The sequence below is a fragment of the Drosophila yakuba genome, chromosome 3L, assembly GCF_016746365.2.
Source record: "Drosophila yakuba strain Tai18E2 chromosome 3L, Prin_Dyak_Tai18E2_2.1, whole genome shotgun sequence".
Taxonomy (NCBI): Eukaryota; Metazoa; Arthropoda; class Insecta; order Diptera; family Drosophilidae; genus Drosophila; species Drosophila yakuba.
The window spans coordinates 9,868,972-9,891,993 of NC_052529.2; the positions used below are offsets into that span (position 1 = coordinate 9,868,972).

The 23,022-nt window shown below is 43.4% G+C and overlaps 3 protein-coding genes and 1 long non-coding RNA gene across 5 annotated transcripts; 1 reads left to right on the forward strand and 3 right to left on the reverse strand.

Moving 5' to 3' along the window:
* Positions 1 to 2: 2 nt before the first annotated feature.
* Positions 3 to 2,495, reverse strand: LOC6533544 (protein phosphatase inhibitor 2). The gene is made up of 5 exons (XM_015194655.2): positions 2,208 to 2,495; positions 1,711 to 1,808; positions 1,473 to 1,640; positions 1,004 to 1,098; positions 3 to 947 (listed from the first exon to the last, which is right to left on the reverse strand). The coding sequence occupies exons 2-5, from the start codon at positions 1,788 to 1,790 to the stop codon at positions 673 to 675; spliced, it is 618 nt and encodes a 205-aa protein (XP_015050141.1). The 5' UTR covers positions 1,791 to 1,808; positions 2,208 to 2,495; the 3' UTR covers positions 3 to 672.
* A 189-nt stretch (positions 2,496 to 2,684) lies between these two features.
* On the reverse strand, positions 2,685 to 4,303 carry LOC6533545 (cyclin-dependent kinase 8). Its single transcript, XM_002094219.4, has 2 exons — positions 4,096 to 4,303; positions 2,685 to 4,025 (listed from the first exon to the last, which is right to left on the reverse strand). Exons 1-2 carry the CDS (start codon positions 4,224 to 4,226, stop codon positions 2,804 to 2,806), a joined length of 1,353 nt encoding a protein of 450 aa, XP_002094255.1. The 5' UTR covers positions 4,227 to 4,303; the 3' UTR covers positions 2,685 to 2,803.
* A 309-nt stretch (positions 4,304 to 4,612) lies between these two features.
* Positions 4,613 to 20,858, reverse strand: LOC6533546 (GTPase-activating protein). Of its 2 annotated transcripts, XM_039373969.1 has the most exons (6): positions 20,256 to 20,858; positions 9,079 to 10,964; positions 8,711 to 8,970; positions 8,304 to 8,309; positions 7,958 to 8,153; positions 4,613 to 7,088 (listed from the first exon to the last, which is right to left on the reverse strand). In XM_039373969.1, exons 1-6 carry the CDS (start codon positions 20,401 to 20,403, stop codon positions 6,075 to 6,077), a joined length of 3,510 nt encoding a protein of 1,169 aa, XP_039229903.1. In that variant the 5' UTR covers positions 20,404 to 20,858; the 3' UTR covers positions 4,613 to 6,074. The 2 variants fall into 2 exon arrangements, with proteins under 2 accessions (XP_039229903.1, XP_002094256.3); XM_002094220.4 differs by lacking the exon at positions 8,304 to 8,309 and having other exon boundaries at positions 20,256 to 20,857.
* On the forward strand, positions 20,833 to 21,658 carry LOC120321455. The gene is made up of 2 exons (XR_005561059.1): positions 20,833 to 20,962; positions 21,251 to 21,658. It is a non-coding gene; the product is annotated as an uncharacterized LOC120321455 (long non-coding RNA).
* The last annotated feature ends 1,364 nt before the right edge of the window (positions 21,659 to 23,022 follow it).

Below are 23,022 nucleotides of genomic sequence, written 5' to 3' on the forward strand. Positions count from 1 at the left end.
CATTTTTTTCAATTGGGTTTTGGACTCTCTTTATTGAAACGTTCGCATTCGATGGCTAAAACTTAATAGTAATCATAATAGTATTGTATTAATAAATAACTAAAAGTAAGGCCAAATCAACTTCAACGCTAGTTACAACAAGTTATCCATTCTGTGGCACTGGCACTGGGCATCCAATCAAATTAAATGCAAACGGAGCTGCGAACGGGAGACATGGACCAAAACTAAATGGGTTTCCATCGATCGATATCAAGTTAAAAAGACTTTTGTTTAACTACATTTGCAACAGTACGCTACGGCTGAGACGCATACACGATAATTATATTTTGGGTCGTACAATCAAATTCTCCGACCAGGTGCACATTCTTTGTGCTGTAAACTCAATTTGCAACAATTAAGTGCCTCGGCTTATCGGCTGTGTTCACTACTCGATGACGAACCTCCTTGGCGACGTTTGGTTTTTTTTCGTGCTTAGTTGGGTAAATTCAATTAATCACGAGTGCTCCTCGCCACTCCGCTAATCAGCATCCACTTCTCACGCCGCGCTCGCTCGCACAGCACTTGATAATTTGATATAATTTCGTTTGTTTATTGTTTGGATGAGCTGCCCTCAGAATCGTCCATTGTCCGCTAGGTAAACATTAGTGATTGATTGATGGGTTGACATTGCTTCTAGTTGTTCGATGGCTCCAGGTCCATGTTCTGGCCGGCGCTGGTAGACGGGGATGTGGAGGAGTCAGCTTGGGAGCTCGACTTTTTTGCCGAACTGCTCGCGTAGCGTCCGGAACTGGAAGCGCCCTGTGCCGAGCCCGAGGGCCGGCTAGCCGCGCCCTTGTCCTCGTCGTCATCGTCGTCGTCCTCCTCCTGGATCAGCTTCCGCGCCAGCTTGACGGCCTCAAACTCGCGATAGTGGGCCTTGCGACGTCGCTCAAACTCGCGTCGGCGTTCTACAAGCGAATAAGATTAGGCCGTGTTTGTAATCTGGTTTGTTCGTGGCACTTACGTCGCTCCTCTTCGCTAAGGGGCTGGTCATCACCGGAGGAACCTTCATCCTCGATGCTCTCTATCGACGGCTGTGTGTTAGCCGCTATGCGGAGTCTGCAAAGAAATGTGTGGATTTAGTATTTGTAAATGCAATAATGCAAAATGACTGGCATGGCTTTAAAATATCTCTTTAAATTTCATAAAACGTTTTAAACAAATAATGGATTAGTTATTTATAAAGTTTTACAAATACTGAGGCAGTCAGATAGGTATATATTTCTTTATGTTGAAATATTAGCTTATCGTTCTGTAAATCTTACAATTATCAACGATTGTTTAATCTCTGAATCTCTAAGAAGCATGTAAACAAAAAATGAGAACGACGCATTTTCTGGAAATCGGTTTTGTTTGAAATTTGATACTCTATGCTTGTGCCAAACCTTAGACAGTCATATTTAGCAAGTAAACAACAGGAAGCTTCCACATACTTCTCCACTAGCAACTCCGTGTCCAGCTCGTCCCTGTTCTCGTCGAAGCCCTCCGTGTAGTTGTACGGCGTCTTGGGCTCATCGATTTTCATGTGTCCGTAGTCCTTGTCGGCCGGATGGAAGGTCTGCATCACGTTCAGCTCATCGAACTTGGCACTTTTGCGAAAACTTTTAAATGGAGAAAGAAGTACCACTTAATAAGGGCAATTAATCTGGGGGCGACTTGAGATGATCTCACCTGGCTCCCGACTTGTCGAAGCTGCGCGAAGTCTTGAGTATACCCTTGCAGGGTAGCTGTGGGCTGGGATTGTTCTGCATCCTGGGTATCTGTGTTACCTGTAACAACGGGCAAAGACCAGAATTTGCTTTAGTTGCGGACAATGCACGCGGATAATTACGTCAGGCGGTGATGGGGAGTCATTGATGATTTCGTGGATTTGAATGTTGTTGTTTCTGTTGCTGTTGTTTCTGTTGCTGCTACTGCTGCTGCTGGTCAATCGTGAATCACGGCGGCAGTAGCCGAACAACAGGCACTGCAATCGCGATGTTCGCAAGATTATAATGGCACAGGTCGCGCCGAAACCTCGTGCCCTTGGAGGGGTTGACATTGCCACCCACTGGGCGGCCACTGCAGCCAGCAATCCCCCAGCAACGCCCCATTGGCCATTTGACGCCTTGGTGGCCTCCGCCTTCACCTCCACATGCTTCAGCGCCTCCATTCCAAAACCCACTTACTTGTGTGTTTCGCCTGTTAACTGCAATTGCAACTGCGTTTTCGGAGGGCAATTTACGCCACAATCTTCAAGTTGGCAGCCAGCTGGTTTTTGGGCGAGGGGCACGATCTCATCGATGTCGCCAGCCGGGCGGGGTTGATCGCAATTTGGAAAACGTTGAATTTGACTCTTGAAGGGTTGGTGGCCACTGTCTGATGTTTCTCTTCTAATTTCTATTGCAAACAAATGGCAAATCCGGTAAAAATATTCTAACAAATTCTACTAGAGCTGGCAAAACAGCGATGGCACTTTCGATTACGCTTGGTTATCGATACTTACTTAGCTTGAAGCATGCTGTTAAAAAATACCATTCGAAATTAGATACTTCAAAACTTAGCTCGGACTCGAACCAAACTAAAAAATAATTTTTTTTTAACTTTCAGTTACACTTTGTTTTTATTAAAAATTATGAGACAAAAGATTATTAGCCGGTAAGAAGTCAACGTTATGTATTGTACACTTTACGTGCTTGTATTTGCTACGCGCTAAGGTCATTAAATACTTAGAAGGCTAGGGTTTAGTAGAAGTATTAGAAAAAATGCTGCATGTATCAGTCTCTCAGTTGAAGCGCTGCTGGAAGTTCTGCTGCTGGTTGAACATCATCTGTTGCTGCTGCTGCTGCTGTTGCTGCTGCTGCTGGGCCTGCTGCTGCTGGTGGTGAAAATCCTGCTGGTTACCAGCTCCGGACAATCGAACTCTCTTTGCATTCGGCTCGGCGTTCATTTGCTGCTGCTGCTGTTGTTGCTGCTGCTGTTGCTGCTGTTGTTGCTGCTGCTGCTGTTGCTGTTGCTGCTGTCGCTTGTTATCCGACTTGTCTTCCTGGTCGTCATCGGTGAGGAACTCACGCTTGGGATACGGTATGGGACAGCCGGCGAACACGTCCTGCGTGGGCTGCGGCTCCTCCTGGAAGTACTGATCCTGCATGGCCTGTTCGGAGGTGATGCGCTTGTTGGGGTCCATTAGCAGCAGTTTCTGCAGCAGGTGGAAGGCCTTGCTGTCTGGCTTGATTTTGTGCCTTTCCATGTATTTGGCCAGCGAGCAGGTGGAGTATGTGGAGCGCTTAAAGTCCTTTGTCAGGGTATGATGTTCCGGCATCTTCTTGATGTCCTCCCAGTCCTTGTCCTGCGGAAAGCCCATTACGTTGAAGATGCGGTCTAGTTGATCGTGGTGGTACGGATTGCTGGTCTTTATGTCCTCCTGGCGGCAATGGAAGATGGGCTCCGAAGTGAGTAGCTCCGCGAAAATACAGCCAATAGCCCAGATGTCGATAGCCTTGGTGTAGTGACGAGCACCGAGCAGCAGTTCCGGAGCACGATACCAAAAGGTAACCACCACGGGATCCAGATCTGCCAGCGGTTTTAATGGGGCATTGAAGAGGCGCGCGAAACCCATGTCGGCGATCTTTACGCGACCCCGCTCGTTGCCATCGCCCATCACCAGGATGTTGGCCGGCTTCAGATCACGATGAAGCACCCAATTACTGTGCAGATAGTGAATCCCATCCAGAATCTGGTACAGCAGACTTTTAACCATGCCGCGGGGAACGACAACCTGCTTTTTGGTGGCCTTGGCCGCCCGATGGAACTTGATAATGTGCCAAAGATCGTGCTCCGCATAGTCGATCAGCAGGAACACCTTGCGGTCGTTGTGGGACAGAAACACCCGGATGAGGGTAATTACGTTCTGGTGCTTCAGTTCGCGCAGCAATGCAATCTCGCGGCAGGCGGACATGGACAAGCCTGTGCCGTCGATCTGCTTCAAGGCATATTCCTTGCCATCGCTACAGAACATGAACAACATCATAGTTATTTATATTGTATTGTATGGGGAGCACCCTATGACCAGCTCACCTTGTCTCCTTCCACTTCGCCTTGTAGACGTGGCCGTATGTTCCGCGTCCCACCTTGCAGCCCTCGTAATTGAATAGGTCCTCCACCTTCGTACGCTCAATCTGAGTTTTCATCTTGAAATCGTAGTCCATTTTTTCCAAATGTTTGCAAATTCCACAATTGTTTGTAAATGAAGAAGCCGCCAATCAGCTGTCTGCCGATAACGATAACAAGCCGTTGACCAGGGATGGAGAATGCGTCAAGTTCTAGCCAAATCTAGCTTTTTTATAACTATCTTTCTATAACACAGAAAGAAAATTCTTTTTTTAACTTCGTGCTTTCTTTTTATTATTAATTTTTATACCATACATTTCGTATTACAAATTTATTTCTAATGCAAAAATGAAATAAAATCCCCAAACATTTTTGAAACCCAAACAAAATCATGTATTTAATGTTCCTTAGAATGTTATGTAGAACAATACGATGTCCTACTGAATAAAAAAAAAGAAACTCAAAAAAAAAAAAAGAAATCAAATTTTATCCATTGGCGACACGCTTTATTTTTCCCTTGGAAATATATCTATGTTTTTATTTTCTCAATTCTTTGTACCAACAACTTATCAGCTAGGCATGGTAAAAGTAAACTATAATTGTGTTCTTAAAATGAAAGTGAAATTATATATGAACCAAGTTGGAAACTCCAAACGATTTAAATTCATAGCAACATCTCGTCGTGTTTCTCCGTTTCGTATCTCTATGTACATTATGCAGATATTAGAATTAAGAAATGCACAAATTATTGGAATGCATAAACAAAAGGCAATATGATTTAACGCGGCGGAGGAAGACACTTTTCAATGCGATTGATGAACAATGAACTAAATATGGCAAAAATTAGATTATTTAACATTCTAGTTCTAGATGTAAATTACATGTGTATTTAATATTGGAAGAGCTTTGGAAACAAATCGGTGGAAGTAAGTCGAAGCTAACCAAATCGTGTTTGTGTTAACAATTAACTTGTTTTTCGTTTAAGTTTAATATGAAATTAAATGCATTTAATAAATATAGGTGTGCGTGTGTGTGTGTGTTTAATGTATGTATCAATGTGTGTGTATATGCAAAAATGGAAGTAAATTTGTTCTTAACAATGCTTTTTGTTTGTATTCTAGAATTTGCCGAATACATATCGTGTGTTTAACATTAGCTGTATGACAGTTATATAAAGTAAATATACATATAAATGTATGTTGTTTTTTGTTGCTTTTCGCAGTTTTCGTTTCTTGTATATAGCGCGTTCAGATTTTGTTAGAATTATTTGCTTTTCGTGTGTGTCGCCACTGGGCAACACGCCTAGTTTAGTTGGTTTTTAGAAATTTTTGCTACGCCTAAAATAACTGGTATAATGAAGTTAATCATACACATGTACATATAGAGGGGTATATATATACTCGTGTATCTGCTATTTACATCCTTTCATTTCGCTACTCATCATTGCGCTGATACTTAACTTAGGCTAGGCTTTAAAAAATCTTAGCAGTTTCTGAGTTTTTAGTAGTTTAGGCTTATAAAGTTATCAGTTTTCAATGGTTCTCTGCCCTCTTTGCGCTCACACAAGTATAGAAATGCTCTTTCCATATTGGGTATTTCGTTTTCGTGTATAAATAATGTTAGCACATACAAAAAATAAATAGGCTTATAAATATTTAGATTTCGTTTCCTCTTTTTTTTTTCTTCGTGTTGTTGTTGTTGTAGTTGCTGGTGTAGGCGGTACCGTAAAAATCTGGTGTATAAAAACTGTTAATTAAAAAACTTAAGTCTAGACCTTTACAACGTTAAACTCGTAAAAATTATACAAAAAAAAGAGCCTAGAATTTAGCACGATAAATCTGTTTGTACAGCAGCATCCTCTGGTTGGGGCCACGTTGATGCGTATTCCCTCTTTACCTGGTCGTGATAATGGCCCGCGGCAAAGCGAATACGCACAGCCTTGAACGCTAATAAATCGGTGGAGCTGGCTGCGATGACGATGTGGTGCTGGGCGGTGCAGCCACCACACTTGATGTGGTCGACGATGGACTGGAGGAAGATGCATTGCCGCAGTTATTGTTGTTCAAGTTGTTGTTGTGGCGCTGCAGTTGGTGGCTGCGCAGGGGCTGGAACTGCGACTGCTGCTGCTGGAGCGGCTGATGGTGCTGTTGCTGCTGATGCTGCTGATGCTGCTGATGATGGAACTGCAATCTCTGCTGCTGATGCTGCAAATTGTGCAGATAGTAGGCGTTCATGTTGCTCGTAGCTGGCTGATAAGGATACGCCCGAACATTCTGCATTTGCGGCAGCACTGGCTGGGGCTGGAACTGCTGAAGTTGCTGGTGCTGGTGCTGCTGATGCTGGTGTTGCTGCTGCTGGTGGTGCTGCTGATTCAACTGGCCGGCGGCTCGCAGCATGTGCCAATAGTTATCGTCGCCAATGGGCGCCTGTCGGCTGCCGTACTTCAGTTGCCGCGTAATGCCCTGCTTGTAGTCCCGATGATCTCTATCGATGGCATAAGCCTTCTCTTGCAGCTTCTCAATCGTTCGCTTGAACTCAGCGAAGGCCTGTGGTGAATGCTTCTGCAGATCGGTGGCCAGCGGCACTAGGGGATTGTGCTGCTGGTGTTGCGTCTGCGACAAATGCTGGTGATAGGTGAGCGGATCAAGCAGTGACTCCAGCACACTCATGTTGGACATGATCAGCGTGTGGATGCGCTGCAGATCGAGCGCTGGATCCAGCGCCGTTACCAAATCCATCTGGAAGTAGTCCATCGTCTTGTCCAACACCTTCTTGCAGCCCGGTGAATTCTCATCCGACCGGCCACAACAACTGTAGAAGCCACTGACAAAGGCCGAGGGATGGAAGTACTGCATCCGGATGGAGTTCATCAGACAGATCTTGTGCAGCAAGTCGAACCACTCGCGCTCCTCCACGCAGTTTGTTGTCTGCACAATCAGCGAGCGATCGTTGTGCACAATCTGTGGGAGAAGAGGCGAAAGTAAATCTTAGTCTCATCTTTGTGCAATTAACATAAATTCTGTGCGCGGCGCAATTGCAAAACAATCGCACCCAAGTGAAATCACTGGCTGAGACAATTCCCACATCTTGGCTGCGATAAAAAAAATAAACTAAAAAACGTAACGCCAAGAAATCGCACCCACGATGACGATTCTCTTCTGCGTCGGCTGCATTGGTTTCTAGGTTTTGAAATTTCCCTTTTTGTCTTACTACCGCCCTCAAAATGGCAATAACAATAGCGTACGCAAAGCGGAGCTTCGCCAGTTCATCTGCATAATAATACTAATTATTTTTAATTGCCGCAACTTGTCATTTGCCACACAAAACTCTGTGAGTGATTAGTGAAAGTTTCTCGGGCAACTGAGCTACGGTTTCCACTGTCGCAGACGATGGGCTTGCGGCCGCCATCGATTAGCAGCCACTGCTCTACGCCCACACAGAGCCACATGTCTCAGCCATGAGTTTGCCGCCGGAGGCAGTGATGTCGCTTTTTCAGAAGCAAGATTTAGGCTAATTTTAGTTGAATGAGAAACAAAGGAATGCTAATTAAAGGTAGAAGAAGGCTAGCTATTGACTATAGAAGTGAAACACTTCGATATTTAAAGTTAAAGTTACAACTTCTAATATTCTTACGCCCTAGAAGTTCGCAATCAACCATCTAGCATGTAAAAGCAGCTAAATTATCATTACTGCCCGAAGGTGTGTGGGCTTTAGCTGCCTATTTATAGTTGTGGCGTGGATCGCACGTTTCCGGCACACTACTCGTGTGCATTATTTGTTGCAACACGCTGGAGCAGCACATGCAAATCTCAGCACATCGAATGCTCACCTTAAAGCAGTTCTGCATCTTGAAGCTCTTGTCCTTCAGCTGCTCCACGCTGGCGATCTCCTGGAGCGGTATATCACAGATGGGTTGTTTGCCCTTCGACTTTGCGTAGCTGAGCGAGTGGGTGGTGAGGCGGAAGTGGCGCTGTTTAAACTGCCGGCCAAAGCGCTTCCGGGATGTGGGATACTTGGTCATCAAACTGTCGGGAGGGAGAGCAAAGAAATCGGGGTCTTAGCATCTGCACTTCGAGATCTCGCAGTGTCAGTTCTCTGTTCTGGTCACAGGCTCATACGCAACTGAGACGAGAACAGAGGTAAATGTTTAACAAATTACAAGCAATTTCTCTTACCCCTCGCTAGACGTTAGTATAGATTTAATGTGTGATGAATAAGTGTGATTTTTGTGTGATGGGATGGTAAATATGTGATGTGTTGGGCGTGATGGATTGGTTTTGATTAATTATTTGATGTTTTTTTTTTTTTTGTTATATTATATTTTGGTAAAAGCAGCGCGGAAAAGAAGAGAAAGACAAAGAAAGTTTTGGTATTAGAATAAAACGAAGCGTAATCAACCAAATGCCTTGGGTGGGATATGCCAAATCTATAGAAGAGGGTATATAGAGGGAGCATTGCACAATCCACCAATCGATATTCTCTAGAGGCTACAGGGAATCTCCGCTGATTAGGCCAGGTTTTTCCGTACCCAATCAGGGGGATCGCATCTGAAGAGTTCCAAAAGTAAAAACAATCAACTTACCCCTCTTTTAGTAATACTGGTTCCAGTGGCGTTGCCGACGCCGCCGCCGGATGAACGCTGCTGCTCGCGTGACTGGGCGTCGAGATCACCTCGAGAAAGTGCTTAACCGCATCCACGTGCTGCTCCGTGCAGAACTTCTTGTACAGCTCGACGGTGAACTCCTCCTTGCACGTCTGCTGCGACGACCGGGAGCTGACCAGGTTACCCAGCGATTGGATCGTCTTGGAGATGAGAGTCAGCGTGCGACTCGTTTGGGCATCCTGTGAAATACAAACAAGGAATATTAATGATTATGTACAGTTTTCAAAAAGCACTGCGATCATCACTTCGCAAGATATCAAATTGAGATTAAATCATAATCAACTTACCAGTCGCTCGGTGGTCAGATCGAAGAGCTTCGGCCCCAGGATAGCCGGAGCAAAGAAGCGCAGGAAGATGAAGCCGGACACCACGGAGTAGCGCACTTCTCGGTTGCTGGGGAAATGCTCACCCGCACACTCGCGAAGGTCGTGGAAGATCTGGCAGAGAACTTTGGGACAGCGATCAGCGCTCTTGGTGATTGCCTCGAAAACCCGCTCCACATAGTCCTGCAGGTTGTGCAGATTCGTGTCCACCGCAGAGCGATCCTTAATCTTGCTGGGATCGATTTCACATGGTTTCTTTTCGGCAACGATCTGCGACAAAACGGGACGCAATGTCTGATGGAGGTAGGGCAGGCCAGACAACCGCATTGCCTCATCCATCATCTTGGAGACCAATGTATTACCCCGGAAAATGGTGGTGGGATCCGTCAGATGGGAGATCTCGTGGTCAGCCAGCGCCTTGATGATCGGCGCAATGCGCTCCGTGTGCGTGAAGAGTCGCACCAGTGGCTGAGCCACCTCAGTCTTGCCCGAGACCAGCTCGCCTAGGATCGAAACAGCCGACACGGTGATGGGTCGCTGATCAACCGACTCCAGGAGCAGATTCATAAGATCATCGTATGTGGCCAGCGGGAAGACATGATCGGCCGTGTAGTTAAGATTTAAACGCAGTGATCCAATGGTCGAGTCCACGCTTAATCTCGTTCCAGGCGGCGTGGCACATGAGCGGGGCGTGGCGTTCAGCGAGCGGCAACTGTGCGTCATGGAGCGGGGTTGCAGATAGTACCAAGCCGATGGTGAAATCGCCTGCTGCTCCTGCTTATTCAGCATTGGCAGCCGCACTTCACCGAGAAACACTTTATCGGACATGGCTCCATGTGCGTCGTGCCAAATGCTCACCACAATCTCCACCAGATCCGCGCCGCCCAACGGATATATAGCATAACCCTTGTTGCCAGAGGATTCCAGGGAACCGGTACTCCTGTTACTGCCAGTGGTATTCGTGCTGCCCGCATCCGCATCGATGTGAAGATCAAAGTACATGGCCTCGTCAAACTCCGGATCCACAGTCTTTTTGCGCTGTTTAGTTCGTCGCGTCACCTGATGCTTGTTGCTATAGTGGGCGGTACAGACCACAAACGGATCGCATGTGCCCTGCTTCTTGGCCAGGTCCACGCAGGCTGGTACTTTGATGGTCACGCCAACGAACCGCCCATGCGATTTCCAATTGGACAGCTGATCCGACGACGTGGATGTGGTATTGATGATCGGGAAGTGTTGCGTCTGCGATGGAGGATGATGCACGTGACCAAACAGGCCGGCGGCTCGTGTCTTGAGTGTCATGGCTGCCGATGAAGAACACGCTGCAGCTGCTGACGCCCGTTGGATGTTGCTCAGTTCACTGTTCTCCTTATAATCGTTCAGATGCGCCCGCTGCTGGTGGCTGTGGTGTGGCAGGTGCTGGTGGTGCGCCAATGTGTGCTGTCCCAGATCTATGCCCTCTGAGAGGGACTGGGTCTGTTGGGCTTCCGTAAATGCCACCTCCACATTAACCATGCCCTGGACCTCGGAGTCTTGATCGACTGGCCGCAGTGAGAACCAGTGATCCTTGTGATTGTACATGTGTAGCTCCTCCCGCTTAATCGCTATCTTGCCAATGGGCTTGTCCTGCTTCATGTCCCGATCCCACAGATAGATGGACAGGTGGCGGAATTGGCGCGGGATCTTGAACTGGTGCTCCTCGCCAAAGAATGGCATTAGTGTGCGTTCGATGGTGGGTGTGCGGCAGATCTCCTCCTGGTCCAATGCAATTGTGCAGTAGACATCGCGGGTGCCCTGTGTGCTGCAGCTCGTGTTGGCCGCATTGCGACTGCTCAGATTCTTTGCCTCGCCTGGAATTAGTCGGAAAAATAAGGTATATTAGTACACTAATTTATATTGGCCACTACATTTTAGGTTCACAATTTGTCAAGATTAAAGAGTAATGCGCTTCCATTTGTTTTGTATGTTCAAGGTGAAAATTATTCACCTAAGATAAGTGATAATCACAAGTTGCCTTAAAGTAGAAAGTAGTATTCGCTTTACTCTTGAGAATTAAAGCATTTAAATCTGTTTATTTGTTTTGGTTTTAACGTACTGAACCAAGAGCAACAAATGAAGTATAAAGTATTAATGGCACAATACTTCAAATAACAATTGATAACAATTGAAAGCCACTATCCTCATAACAAGAATTTCTAATGGCCCAATCAAAGACTTTCTCTCAACCGGAAAGACTGTTAACGGCTATCAGCCATCCATTAGCATAAATTAATTGAATATTATTCCCCTATATCGGGATATCAGCAGATGTTTGGCCTTGACACCTGCCAACTCTGGTTGTTGGGGATGTAAAAAGGCACAATCAATCGCACTCCATCCATTACACCATATATTCCAGCGGGCTCTTTTGATTTCCGAAAACGGACAGCGGACGTGACTTCCTGTGCGAGTGCTTCGATACCTACATTCGACGAGTATATGTATTCAGTATTGTGCACCGATGGCTGGCTGGTGGTCGGCATTGTGTTATGGATGCTTCGCCACCTGGGGGACACAACAAATACAAAAATAGACAGTGGCACAATTCGCAATGGCTGGCGCTTGGCTAGACCGAATGGACTGGACTGGACGACCGTAAGCGTTAATGATAAACGGCAGGCAAGGCCTTGATAAGCGCAAAAGGGTGAAGGCGCTGGCCTGCCCACAAGGCAAGTACTATAAAGTTGCTCAATGAAAGAAATTAGCGGCAGTCGAGCGGAAATATAATAAGTGCACGCACACCAATGCCGACGTGCGTGTGCCGTATCTGTGTGTGTCTATGCCGGCATCTATATCTATATCTTTATCTGTATCTGTATCTGTGTGGCAAAACTTTGTTTCGCCAGCTATTCACAAACTTCCATGATTAGCACCTTGGTTATAGTACCTTATGAATGAGCCTGTTTTATTTACGCAAATATAAGGAAATTGTATACTATAAACACATTGCAGATCGTCTCAGGTGTTCAAACACCTTGCTTATACATTTTTGATAGCGAATAACTTTAGTGCGACTGTGGTAAGTTGGTAAACGGGAAATTTTACCTTTAGCTCGACTATCAGATACCCATTCTCGCTGCGACGGAGATGGCTTTTATACTTTTTGGCAAATAAACATTAGAAAACATTTAGGGTAGAGCTACGCAGTGTAGAGAAATATGAGTTGTAGCTAAAAGTTGCCTTTTCAGCTGAGGACCGGATGGCCCCGCCCCGTTTTCCGCCCCTGTTGACACAGCTGGGCGGTGGACTGCGTGTGTGTGTGTGAGTGGGAGGTGAGGCTATAGCTACGATACCACACAAGTGTGTGTAGCAATCACCTCGCGACTATCAATGGGGTTATACGTTGCGTATGTGTGTTGGCAAAACAACGCCACTTTTCACAATCACAATCGCATAGTCGCACACTCTCGCTTCGCCTTTTTGTCGTAGAAACAAGCAAACCGAGATAACAAAGCCATACGTTTTCTTTTCCCTACATGCCTGGGTGTTTTTATTTCTTTTCATGAATGAAAAACGCCACAGACAGTAGCACAATTCATACGCAAAGTAAATTAAAGCAAAGCAATCGAATCGGCCAGGCAAACAAACACAAAACGGAAAATGACGAAAAACACGAGTTGGGGCTGCTTTTTGCAGGAGGTGAAAAGCAAAACAGTAAATTTCATTCATAAAATAATAGTGGTAGTATATATCTGTGGTAGAAAGAGGAAGTCAAACGCGGGGAAACCCGGCAAAATACAAAACAAAAGACAAAAAAAAAATGTGTTGAAATTTTTGCGTTTCTGTGACGTTTATAATTTATTTATGTGTGTTTTTTATGACTTTGCCTGAGATTGGCTGTCCCACTGAATGTTTTTATTGCTCTTTTCGTTTTCGTTTTTAATACTCTTGCATTGGGTATTAGAGCTTTGTTCACACGTTTGTTAAGTATTTGATATCAAACTATAATTAGTTTGTAAAGTATTTAATATCAAACTATAATTAGTTTGCGAATCATTTAACTGAAGAGTATTTGATCTTCGGCTTGACAAACATTCTTTGCTTTGGATTTTTGGTCGACAGCCATGCAAAACCGGCAGACAGACAATCAAAGTTTTCTAAATTTAATGACATAATCGGCGGAATTTCTTAGGATTTCGCTTACTCACCGACTGAAAAAAAAAGAAAGAAAGAATGAAAAAGCGATAAGTGGGGAAAATTGCGAAACATATTCCATGGAATCGAACGAGCCCCCAACAGAGAGTGGCGAAACCATATTCCGAACGAACTAGCCATTTCGCTTAGATACGGAATTTATGAGTTCTCGTTCTCGCCGGGTTCCATCGGTCGTAGACCGTCCGATATCCGACCTTCAGATGCATTGAGAAACACCAACACACATCACACGATCGGGTGTGCATATATATATCATCTTACATATGCCAAACACGATAAACGGAACCAGAGCTCGATGAACTGGGAGAAACCAGAAGGTTTATGCATGGATAAAGTCAAGCGGAAGTTGGCTCATCGATTTCTCTTCATTTCGGGCGGAGAGGATCACTTTGGAATGTTTTGCACTACCCTGAGAACGGAAGTGGTACGACTTCCTTTTTTTTACAAGAATTTTTTTCAATTTAACTTGCATACTCATATAAAAAGCGCACCATATAAAATCATTTTGATAACAGGCTGCTTTTATAATATAAATGTTTAAGATATCAAATTTAAAGAATTTAAAGAATTTGTTATACATTGTTTACCCAGCTAAATGCGGGTGACCTGATCAATTAACCAGATCTCTGGGATCCACATATATAACGATCCCTAAGCAAACATCATGATAAACATGCGGCATGTTTCTTTCAACGTTCCCCGGGGTCCCCAAAAATAGAATCATCCTGCCATGTGGCACATGGTTATATTGCCGCAGCCCCAAAATGAAAATCGAAAACTTCTAAAGTCGGCACCGCTCTGGAAATCGGCTCCTCTGCCCTCCACAACATTGACATTTCCCTTGGGGGCTGCGAGTGGGGGGAAAATTACAACACGATCCCATTTCCACACACCCATCATTATTGGAATATATCGAGACAGGGTCTCATTAAATGGCTGAAATTTTCAGCATTTCCTTCGCAGACGGAAAATTAAATTTAAAGACTTTGTAAGTAGATTTCCTTTCCTTTTCCTTTTTTTTTGCCCCACCCTCTTCGCTCTTCTGCACAATATGCAAATTGATTCAGTGCAGCATGAAACGCGCGCGAATTAATGAGGCGATTACTCCCCGAGTGCTGCAAAAATAAGAGAAAAAAAAAAGGAAAAATATAAAGAAGGAAGCAGACCAGCAGACAGCGCTGTAATAAATTCTAAAAAGGCAAATGAAACAAAAACCAGCCAGCTCAGAAGCAGACATTTATGCAAAGGAACGGAAATAGAGATAAATTCTTGTGTTTTTCTTGCTGCTTTTTTTTTCTCCAGCTGCTTTTGCCAGCGGAAGGGAGATTTACACAGACAGATCTTTGTGTGTCTGTCTGTCTGGCTGTTTGTTTAAACGGCAGCTTCCTGCGGCCAAAATGATTGTTTGCACTTTTGGCGGAAAGGTGGTGTTAAGGTGGTAAGGTGAGGTGGAGTGAGAAGCCCTTGGCTTCTGTTGCATTTCCCCGCTTTTCCCGCAGCACTCACGATTCTATGGCTCTGCAGCATTATAACCCTTTAAGTGCACTTCCTTTTCCGCTGCCACTTCCTTTGGCCATAAAGCCATGAAACCAGAAAGGGCTCTGCTCTCCTAACGTGTTGCGCAATTAGCCAGATTGCGGAGGAAAACAGGTTAGTTGGCCCAAACCAATCCCTGCTCAACCACAAGGAGAGAAGTGGATTGTTTCGAAACTGATACTTAAATATCAATTGGGGTTTTGTAAAGTGAATTTGCATTGTTTTAAGCATGTATATTATCTGTGGCACTATTAAGTTACTTATTATATTAATAGATTGTGCACTGCATTTTATTGATTTGAAGAAAAAGGAGAACCAGAAACCAGTTTATTGCCTTTATTGCTGCCCGCTCCCCATTTTCCCTCAATTTTTCTCTGTACGTGCTGATCGATTTCCGGTCTGATTACGCTCATGATCTCATGATCATCTCACGATCTCCTCCTGTTGTGGCCAACTTTGTTTGGCTTCGGCCAGAAATTTTGTTCATGTCTTATAGGCTTTTCATCAACCTCATCGATCTGTACTTTGTTTATGTACGCAAGTATTTATTGTATACACTTTACACAGGATTGTATACATATCAATTCATCCAGATGAGTAATTTCCATTCGAATTGTCATTGCTCTTGCTAGTGCAAATTAAATACCAAGTGATTGCTTTCTTTGGCTTCAATTTTCGTGTTGCCAATTTACCTTTTTGGCACTATTAACCTTCAATTGCACACATCACTCAATGTGAGCGACGCGAACGCACGACTTCCATTTCGAAATGGCCAAATTGGGCAGACGCCTATTACTGCAATACAAAAATACAGCAACAACAACTACAGCAACAAACTAAATAAAACTACAAATGCCGCTCATTAGAGGCAAGTCAACTGACGACGACACAAAAACTCGCCTGACTGTGTGCCATAAAAATTTAATAATGATAAATACACTTTGTATGGCGCCCACACAATTTGGCAGGCGGCTGCGAAGCAACCAATCCAAATTGGCCTTGGCCAAAAGTGGTTTTCTATGCGGCGATATGTTGAACATATGAGCCAAGGATCAGCGCTTGACAACGCTTTTTTGTGGGAACAAAACTATAAAACCATAAAATGCAATTAAAGAAAAGGCGGTTAATTGGAAAAGGGTTAACAACAATGGTGCAACATGTTTCAGGAAGGAAAAGCACGTGCATCCAATCAAACCATCATGTTTTCAAATGATTTCTAAAATATCTTTATAAAATAAAAGCAATGAAGAATCCGAGGATCTGCTTAGAGCAATTACACAACACACCAAACGACCAAATGAAAGGTTACATTAATAAGAGTAGATAAAAGGAGCACTTAACCCCGTGATCATTCCACGTGGTCATGAGTGTATCCCCTCCCCAAAAACTCTTCAACTCGAGTGGTTTAGGCGCATCTAACGACGCCAAACGATCCCTCGTCGTTTCCCATTAAAAACTTGTCCCCAGCCTTAGACAATTCTTGGGCCCTGACATTTCCGCTGTGGTGTTACCTTTGAGAAACCACCACTGAAAAACCACAATAAACGACACTTGAAACGAGCCAGCGAAGCGCACAAATTGTGGCTCAAAATTAATAACACAGCTCGGCCCGAAAAAGTGAAATAAAAACAGAATTCATTTTAATTACAAATTACAACAGACTGATTGTCTGATGGAACTGAGCAGAGGAGCTAAGCTCAGTTCAGATGAAGTTAGCTCCAAAGAAGCGCCACATTAAAAACAGAGAAAAACGGAGAAACAGCGTTAAGTTCAAAGCCTTGGGAGGTGGAGATCCGATCCGGACGACAACTGACCCACCCGGTGTTCCACAGATGCCTCTGACCCCTGAATGAAGTCAACAACATCAAAGCAAATGCGAGGAGGTCAAGCGTTAAGTCATAAAAAAAAGGGGCCCCCCTAAAAAAAAATTGGTAGGGGAAAATGGGGAAATGCCAGTATGTATAACATTATGGCATGCTGCTGCCTCATTGTGGAAAGCCAGAGATAAATGTTAATCATCGCGGGCAGAGTCATCAACGTCATCGTTGTCATTGCGATTGTGATTGTGGTTCCCCTTTTGCCTACTGATACACAGAGAAAAAAAAGCCCACTCTCTGCTTGATTTAAAGATCTCTTTGCATTCAATATTAGCTAGTCTTTAGGAATGAGGTATGCTTGAAACAAAGGGATTTTCCACTATTTAAAGGAATGTGATCTTCAATTAGAATATAGATCATATGTCATTTCCAAAACGATCTCGTTTCTTGCTGTGCCTAAAAACCTCAAGAAGACCGACTTCGACCTGAATAAAAAGTATTTTAGAATGCGCTAATTACATGAAAACGCTGCTTCCTTGGAAGCGGCAAACAAAGTTGCTGGGACAAACAAACCTCGGCCAATGAGCCCCCGGCCTTTGGGCTAATTAACATTGTTCCCCGGCCATAATTTCAAATGAAAATATTCCACTTTAATTGTGGCTCAAGCTAAACCATATATATTGTACTATGTACAAACTTGTATTAGAAAAATGATTTAAAGCACGACCCGAGAACTAATTGTCAACATCGCCTTGGCTGCCACAGAGTACGAACCATCTAGAAATGTTCCAAGCGATCTTTGGCTCGTTCAATTGCAACCAGTTTTGGCCTGGTTGGAGGGGCGAGGAAAACGAGATGGAAACCAGGCAACCAACTGGAGAACAAGACAGCACACAACACAGCACAGCGCAGCACAACCGGCTTTTAATTAATTACCTTTTTTGGCCAAACTATTTATTGTTGTTACAGAACTACTAAACAACAGAACAGAACAGCAGAGCACACAACTGAACAAAGTCGAGGAGTCCATGTTAACTAGATATCTCTGTTCTGGGTCTTCAAGTTCAACGAAATCCCAATTGCGTGTGGTCCGCGAATAGTGAGTGTGAGTGAGTAATTCCCCAGCAAATGTCATTGATATTCAGCGGAAGATCATCAGCAGTCAGTGAGTCAGTCACACCCTCGATTTCATTTTCCTCTCCGTAGATAATGAAATTTAGGTTATGCGCTAAACATTTTAATTAAGTGGAAAAGTATTACGCCAATTTCGGTCGAACGGAGAGGGAGAGGCAGAGGTATCGTGTAGAAATCGCAACGACCAACAAAATGGAAAGCGCACACCAACAATAGCAACAAAAGCGAAACTCCGTGTGTAATTGAAACTGAGCACGATGTGGAAGTATTATTATTAAGCATGCAAAGCATAATGAAGCGGAAATATGAAACTTGGGAGAAGAATGCAGGGTGTACATACATATATAGAGCTTATAACGATATATAAATACATACATCTCGCTATAAAGCGGATGGAAGAGAAGCACTGGAAGTGGTGGGGGGTATAAAGGTGACACAGCTAATGTGCTATAATGATGCGATAATCAATGATGATTATAGGAAATGAATAACTTTCATTCTTCAATCGTCAGAAGACGTGTATGAGTGCCGTTGCAAATCGCATTTCGATATGTTGAGAAATGTTTTTAAGAGGAAAAACTATGAAGAACAGGGAATTCCAATATATGCATCAATATAACTACATTTTACTAGAAAATCTCGCTAGGAAAATGTTCCTAATACATACTACACCATTTTTAAAGACTCATTCTAAAGATTATTGATTTTTGGGTGCAAATGCCGCTCTAGACATGGTAATATGGATATTTATACTCAACATTTTTAATGAGATCAGATATCTTGGGAAGTTGCGGTCGATATTTAAGGAAAAGAGGGTAAATACGAACCACAAAGCGAATGAATGAAATGGAGGTAAAAAGGTGACAGCTAATTTGCCATAACAACCCGATAATCGAAGGAAGTGCATAGCTTTCGTTCTTTAATCATCGCAGAAACGTGTTTTAATTCATTTTTAACCAATATTGTGCCATCTTCTTCGCAGAACCCAAAAAAGGGCGAAAGGGGTTAAAGCAGCTGGAAGAAGAAAGCGGGGGCAAAAGGAAGTGGCGTGAGGAGAGAAGGGTGAGAAAAGGAGATCCCGACAAAGACAGAGGCGCATGCGAAAACAATTGAAGCGTGCAAAAAGCAGCTGGAACGGGGAAGACACGCAAAAAAAGAAAAAGAGAGGCAACTGAAAAAAGCAAGAGTTTTATGGCCCGAGAAAAAGAACACAAAACCGCAAGACACGAAGGGAAACTCTGGGCGCTGGGAAACGGAAATCAAAAGCGGCAACAATGTTGTTGCAGCTTTGCATATAATTTATGTATGTTGAAGAAGCATAGCAAAATCCGCTTATGAGTTGCGAGATTGAAAATGTGAGGCGCAGAAGAGGTAAAAATAAATGCGTGTGCAGGTGTGAAAATGAGATCACGGGAACCTTATTGTACGCCCCTCTGCACCCCGACAGTGGTTATTCATAATTCTGTTGAACTTTTTATGCTTTAACAGGAAATGTAAAACCACCAAAAACAACCGCAAGTTCATTTTTTGTCTATCTCTTGCAGTCTGGTTCGCTCTCGCTTCAGAACGATGTGGATGGCAGAATGGAGAGAAAAAGTGAGAGAGTGTCATTCATTCATTTGACCTTTTGCCAATATATAGTAGGCCATTAATCGATGCTCTTTTCGCTTGTTGCTTTTGATAATCATTCATAAAACGGACACCTTCGTGTTGAGAAAAGTACACCGAATTCGAAAATTCCATTCATAAAAAAACCCACACATTGTTGCTGGGATCTCTCTCTTGCTCGAGTGTGTTTGTGTGTGTCGCGTGTGTGTGTGGGAGCATGCGCTGGAGCGTCACACAGACACATGCTTATGCTTGATTTCCGATTCATTCACAAAAAGGGGCGCATTCAAAACGGCGGGGGGGCGTGTTGGGCGATGGTGGATGAAGAGCGGTTCAGGGGAGGGTGAAGAAGCGAATGCCGTAACATTCAGCCTGGTCATCCATTACTTCTCCAACGGCAGCAACAACAAATGCATTGCACTGCTGCTGCACGAAAAAAAAATCACACACACATTAGGGAAAAAGGCAAGAGAAACACACACGCACACAGCAACACGCGAGTCAGAGCGAGACAGCATGCTTATACACTTGAACGCAAAATTCATTTCTAGAACAAAAACACATTTGTTTTCTCAATTAATCGACATTCGTGGCCGACAATCACAGAAATTTCGGTTTGCCACTTGGTTACACAACATTTCGGACAATTCTTAGACATTTTCTTCCGATTCTATGTTGTTTTCTGCTCGCAAGAGACTCCGCGGGGGAAACGGCGACGCTGTCAACATTCCAGCACACTTTGCACCATGAAAAACCCACGTTGCTGCCCGAATTTCACTCAACGTTCATGCCACGCATGTTCTTTGACATATTTTTGATGTTTTTGAACGATTTCGCACTCGATTTACATACCAATTTTCACTTTTAATTGCTCTTCAATGCGCACTTCGCGTGTATCGGCCATTTTGTTGTTGTTGCTGCTTGGCTCGACGGCGACGGGCGAGTTAATATTATCGTCGTCTCGCTCGTCGAACATATAGCGCTTCTTCTTCAGCAGCATTGTGCGCCCGTTCTTAAAGCAGCCAGCTTTTTGTCGGTCACCCGCTGGGGAACTTGCAACACGCGATGGAAAATTCCAAAAACTCCTTCACGCGTTCTTCACAGAACTTTAATTACGCGACAAATGTCCCTTTTTGACAGGTTTATTAGGCGGTTATTAGGTTTCGTATTTCAGCACTCGCTGCAGCGTTGCATTGTGCATTGAGCTGGTGTGACGGGAATATGAGTCGATTTGCCGCTCACGAAATGCACTTTTCCTGTTGCTTCAGGGCTCGGTTGATTTTAGTATTTCGTTGTTACTACAAACTGTTTTTAGCACGCACTAACACACATGGGATTATATTATCGAAGTATGGAAAATATTCGGTTGCTTGACTGTTTTCACTCGCAAAAACCTTATTTCTTCGAGTTTATATGCTTAGCGGGTTTACACGCATCCGCGAAACAACCTTTCGAAGCGGAATCAAAACTAGAGTGACCGTGGAGAGTCGGTGCTATATCAGCATTGAATTAATGTGACCGTACCGAGGTGCACCAAAAATACCATGGGAAACCGAATTGTTAAGTATATTTAGCAAATACTTTTGGTTTAAAGTAGAACTGTTTTAAAAAAATCTAGTGCCATTAATTCTCTTAAACAAATCTTATTTGGCTTCGGAGTAGAGAACGATGTTCATAAATAGTTTTTAAGTTTAAATTCGATATTTCACCAGTTCTGGCTATCGAATATACGTATATCGTTAGCTCCAACAAACAGTTATATATTTCGTAATTTGAGATAAATTATTTAATACTTTATTTGTGCTTTTGAATTTTACTTAATGTTGTTGATGTTTTTAATACACTAGATTTGCTTTTAGTTGCTCAACTTTGAAACCAACGTGTTGCATCGCGGCCGAAATGAAACTGAATTCAAATTTCCAAGCGGCAAGTGTACACATGCACCACCCAAATTTTGTGAATGAAAACGCACACACACAGCAATGGTCACCTACACTTAATCACACACATGTTGCACCGGCGCCACCAACAGCGGAAACAACCGAAGATCGCCGGCAGAGAAAGTCGTGGGCATATGCGACTAGGAAAGGGCAGTACAAAACCATGTTATTGATGAATTATTTATAATGAATTGAATTTCTTTATAACAGAAGGAATATGTCGATATGCCATGAAATCATAAAAAATGGTGGTAAACTTTTCATGTTAATATTTAAAAACACTATTAAAAGAACTGATGTAGTTTAGGATTCAAACTTGTCTATTTTTTACTTCAATTGGAATTCATGTATAAGTTGTTAGTTATGCTGAGAATAAGTGAACTTAAATGCCCCAGTGACTATAGCGTAGCGCACATTACGTGGGCGTTCTGGCTCGCAGACAGTCCACAGGAACCAGAGAGTACACACATGTGTACATACATACATATGTACATTTAAAGTACACAACAATTCAGAAACAAGGCAGTGAAATGTGAAATTCACACGGCATCCGGACAGCAACGCCGCTTATGTTTTTCCTTACGCATATGCTGCTTCTTCTGCTTCTTGCTTTGGAAACCACATGCATCACAACAACAGCAGCAGCATGCACAACAACAACAACGGCCAGGGAGATCAACAAGTGAGGCGGTGCATCTTATCACAACTGCCGCCAATAAGTGGAAGTGGTCGGGTCAACATTTCGGGTTGCTCGGCTGGGTTTCATTGTTTCCGTATGCCCTGCATCTGATCTAGTCACTCCAACTGCACTGAACAAAATTTCGCACTGTCTAAATCATTTATTTCAAACTAATGTTGTGAAGACAAGGATTGACTATACATATATTTGCCTGAATTATATTCTATTTTCTAACTAATTTAAAATAATATGTAATACCCAAGGGTAGATATCAAAATAAACAATTACCTTTATTAGATGTTTTCTATGTGTAGCATAATATTTGTGAAGAATGTTCAGACTGCTATTTTCTGTGTAGCGTGCGTAACGACAATTTGAATATGTTGATCATTTCGCTCAACGAAACGTAACCAACGTGGGAAGAAGAGGCGACACGGCTTTTCTTCAATTTTCCTATTTCAGCTGTCCACTCGATCCTCCCTCCTCCTCCTCTTCCATTTACTCCTCCCACGAAATTTGGAGCTAGGTGCAGATGTTATAAAAATAGTATTTTGTGGCAGTTCCATGCGTATGAATGGGTTTACGAGTTTCGGTTTCAGGTTTTCGGGCCTGTTTATAAAACCCCACCCCTTCCATATTTTCATGTATTTACGTCCGGAAAAGTGTTTTAGTCATTTGTCTAGCTTCCGTTATTATTTCGTTATGAATGAAAAACCCATTTGGGCCGGGTTTTTTGATCTGCCTAATTTACAACATTTATTTTGTATTAAATTGCTTTTGATGTCAATATGGGTTCGTTAACTTCGCTTACTATTTTCGTCGTGGACAACGTATTTAAACATTTAGTTTTTCTTATCCACCTCATGTTAATGTGAAGTTTACACATAAATACTCATAAAAGACCTGACGTGGGTTTTTCTAATCGCAACTTAAATACATTTGAATGCAAAGAGGAAAAAGCTGTTAAATAGATTTATAGATGACTTTCAAGCTGCGATTG

Bases quoted from the DNA above. Each gene is read 5' to 3' on its own strand.
- LOC6533544 (XM_015194655.2), bottom strand. From the start codon at position 1,790: ATGCAGAACAATCCCAGCCCACAGCTACCCTGCAAGGGTATACTCAAG. The intron at 1,641-1,710 runs GTGAGATCATCT...TCCATTTAAAAG, and splicing joins TTCGACAAGTCGGGAGCCAG to TTTTCGCAAAAGTGCCAAGT. The intron at 1,099-1,472 runs GTATGTGGAAGC...ATTTCTTTGCAG, and splicing joins ACGGAGTTGCTAGTGGAGAA to ACTCCGCATAGCGGCTAACA.
- LOC6533545 (XM_002094219.4), bottom strand. From the start codon at position 4,226: ATGGACTACGATTTCAAGATGAAAACTCAGATTGAGCGTACGAAGGTG. The intron at 4,026-4,095 runs GTGAGCTGGTCA...CATGTTCTGTAG, and splicing joins GCGAAGTGGAAGGAGACAAG to CGATGGCAAGGAATATGCCT.
- LOC6533546 (XM_039373969.1), bottom strand. From the start codon at position 20,403: ATGCTGCTGAAGAAGAAGCGCTATATGTTCGACGAGCGAGACGACGAT. The intron at 8,971-9,078 runs GTAAGTTGATTA...TGTATTTCACAG, and splicing joins ATCTGACCACCGAGCGACTG to GATGCCCAAACGAGTCGCAC. The intron at 7,089-7,957 runs GTGAGCATTCGA...CTTCTCCCACAG, and splicing joins AGATGCAGAACTGCTTTAAG to ATTGTGCACAACGATCGCTC.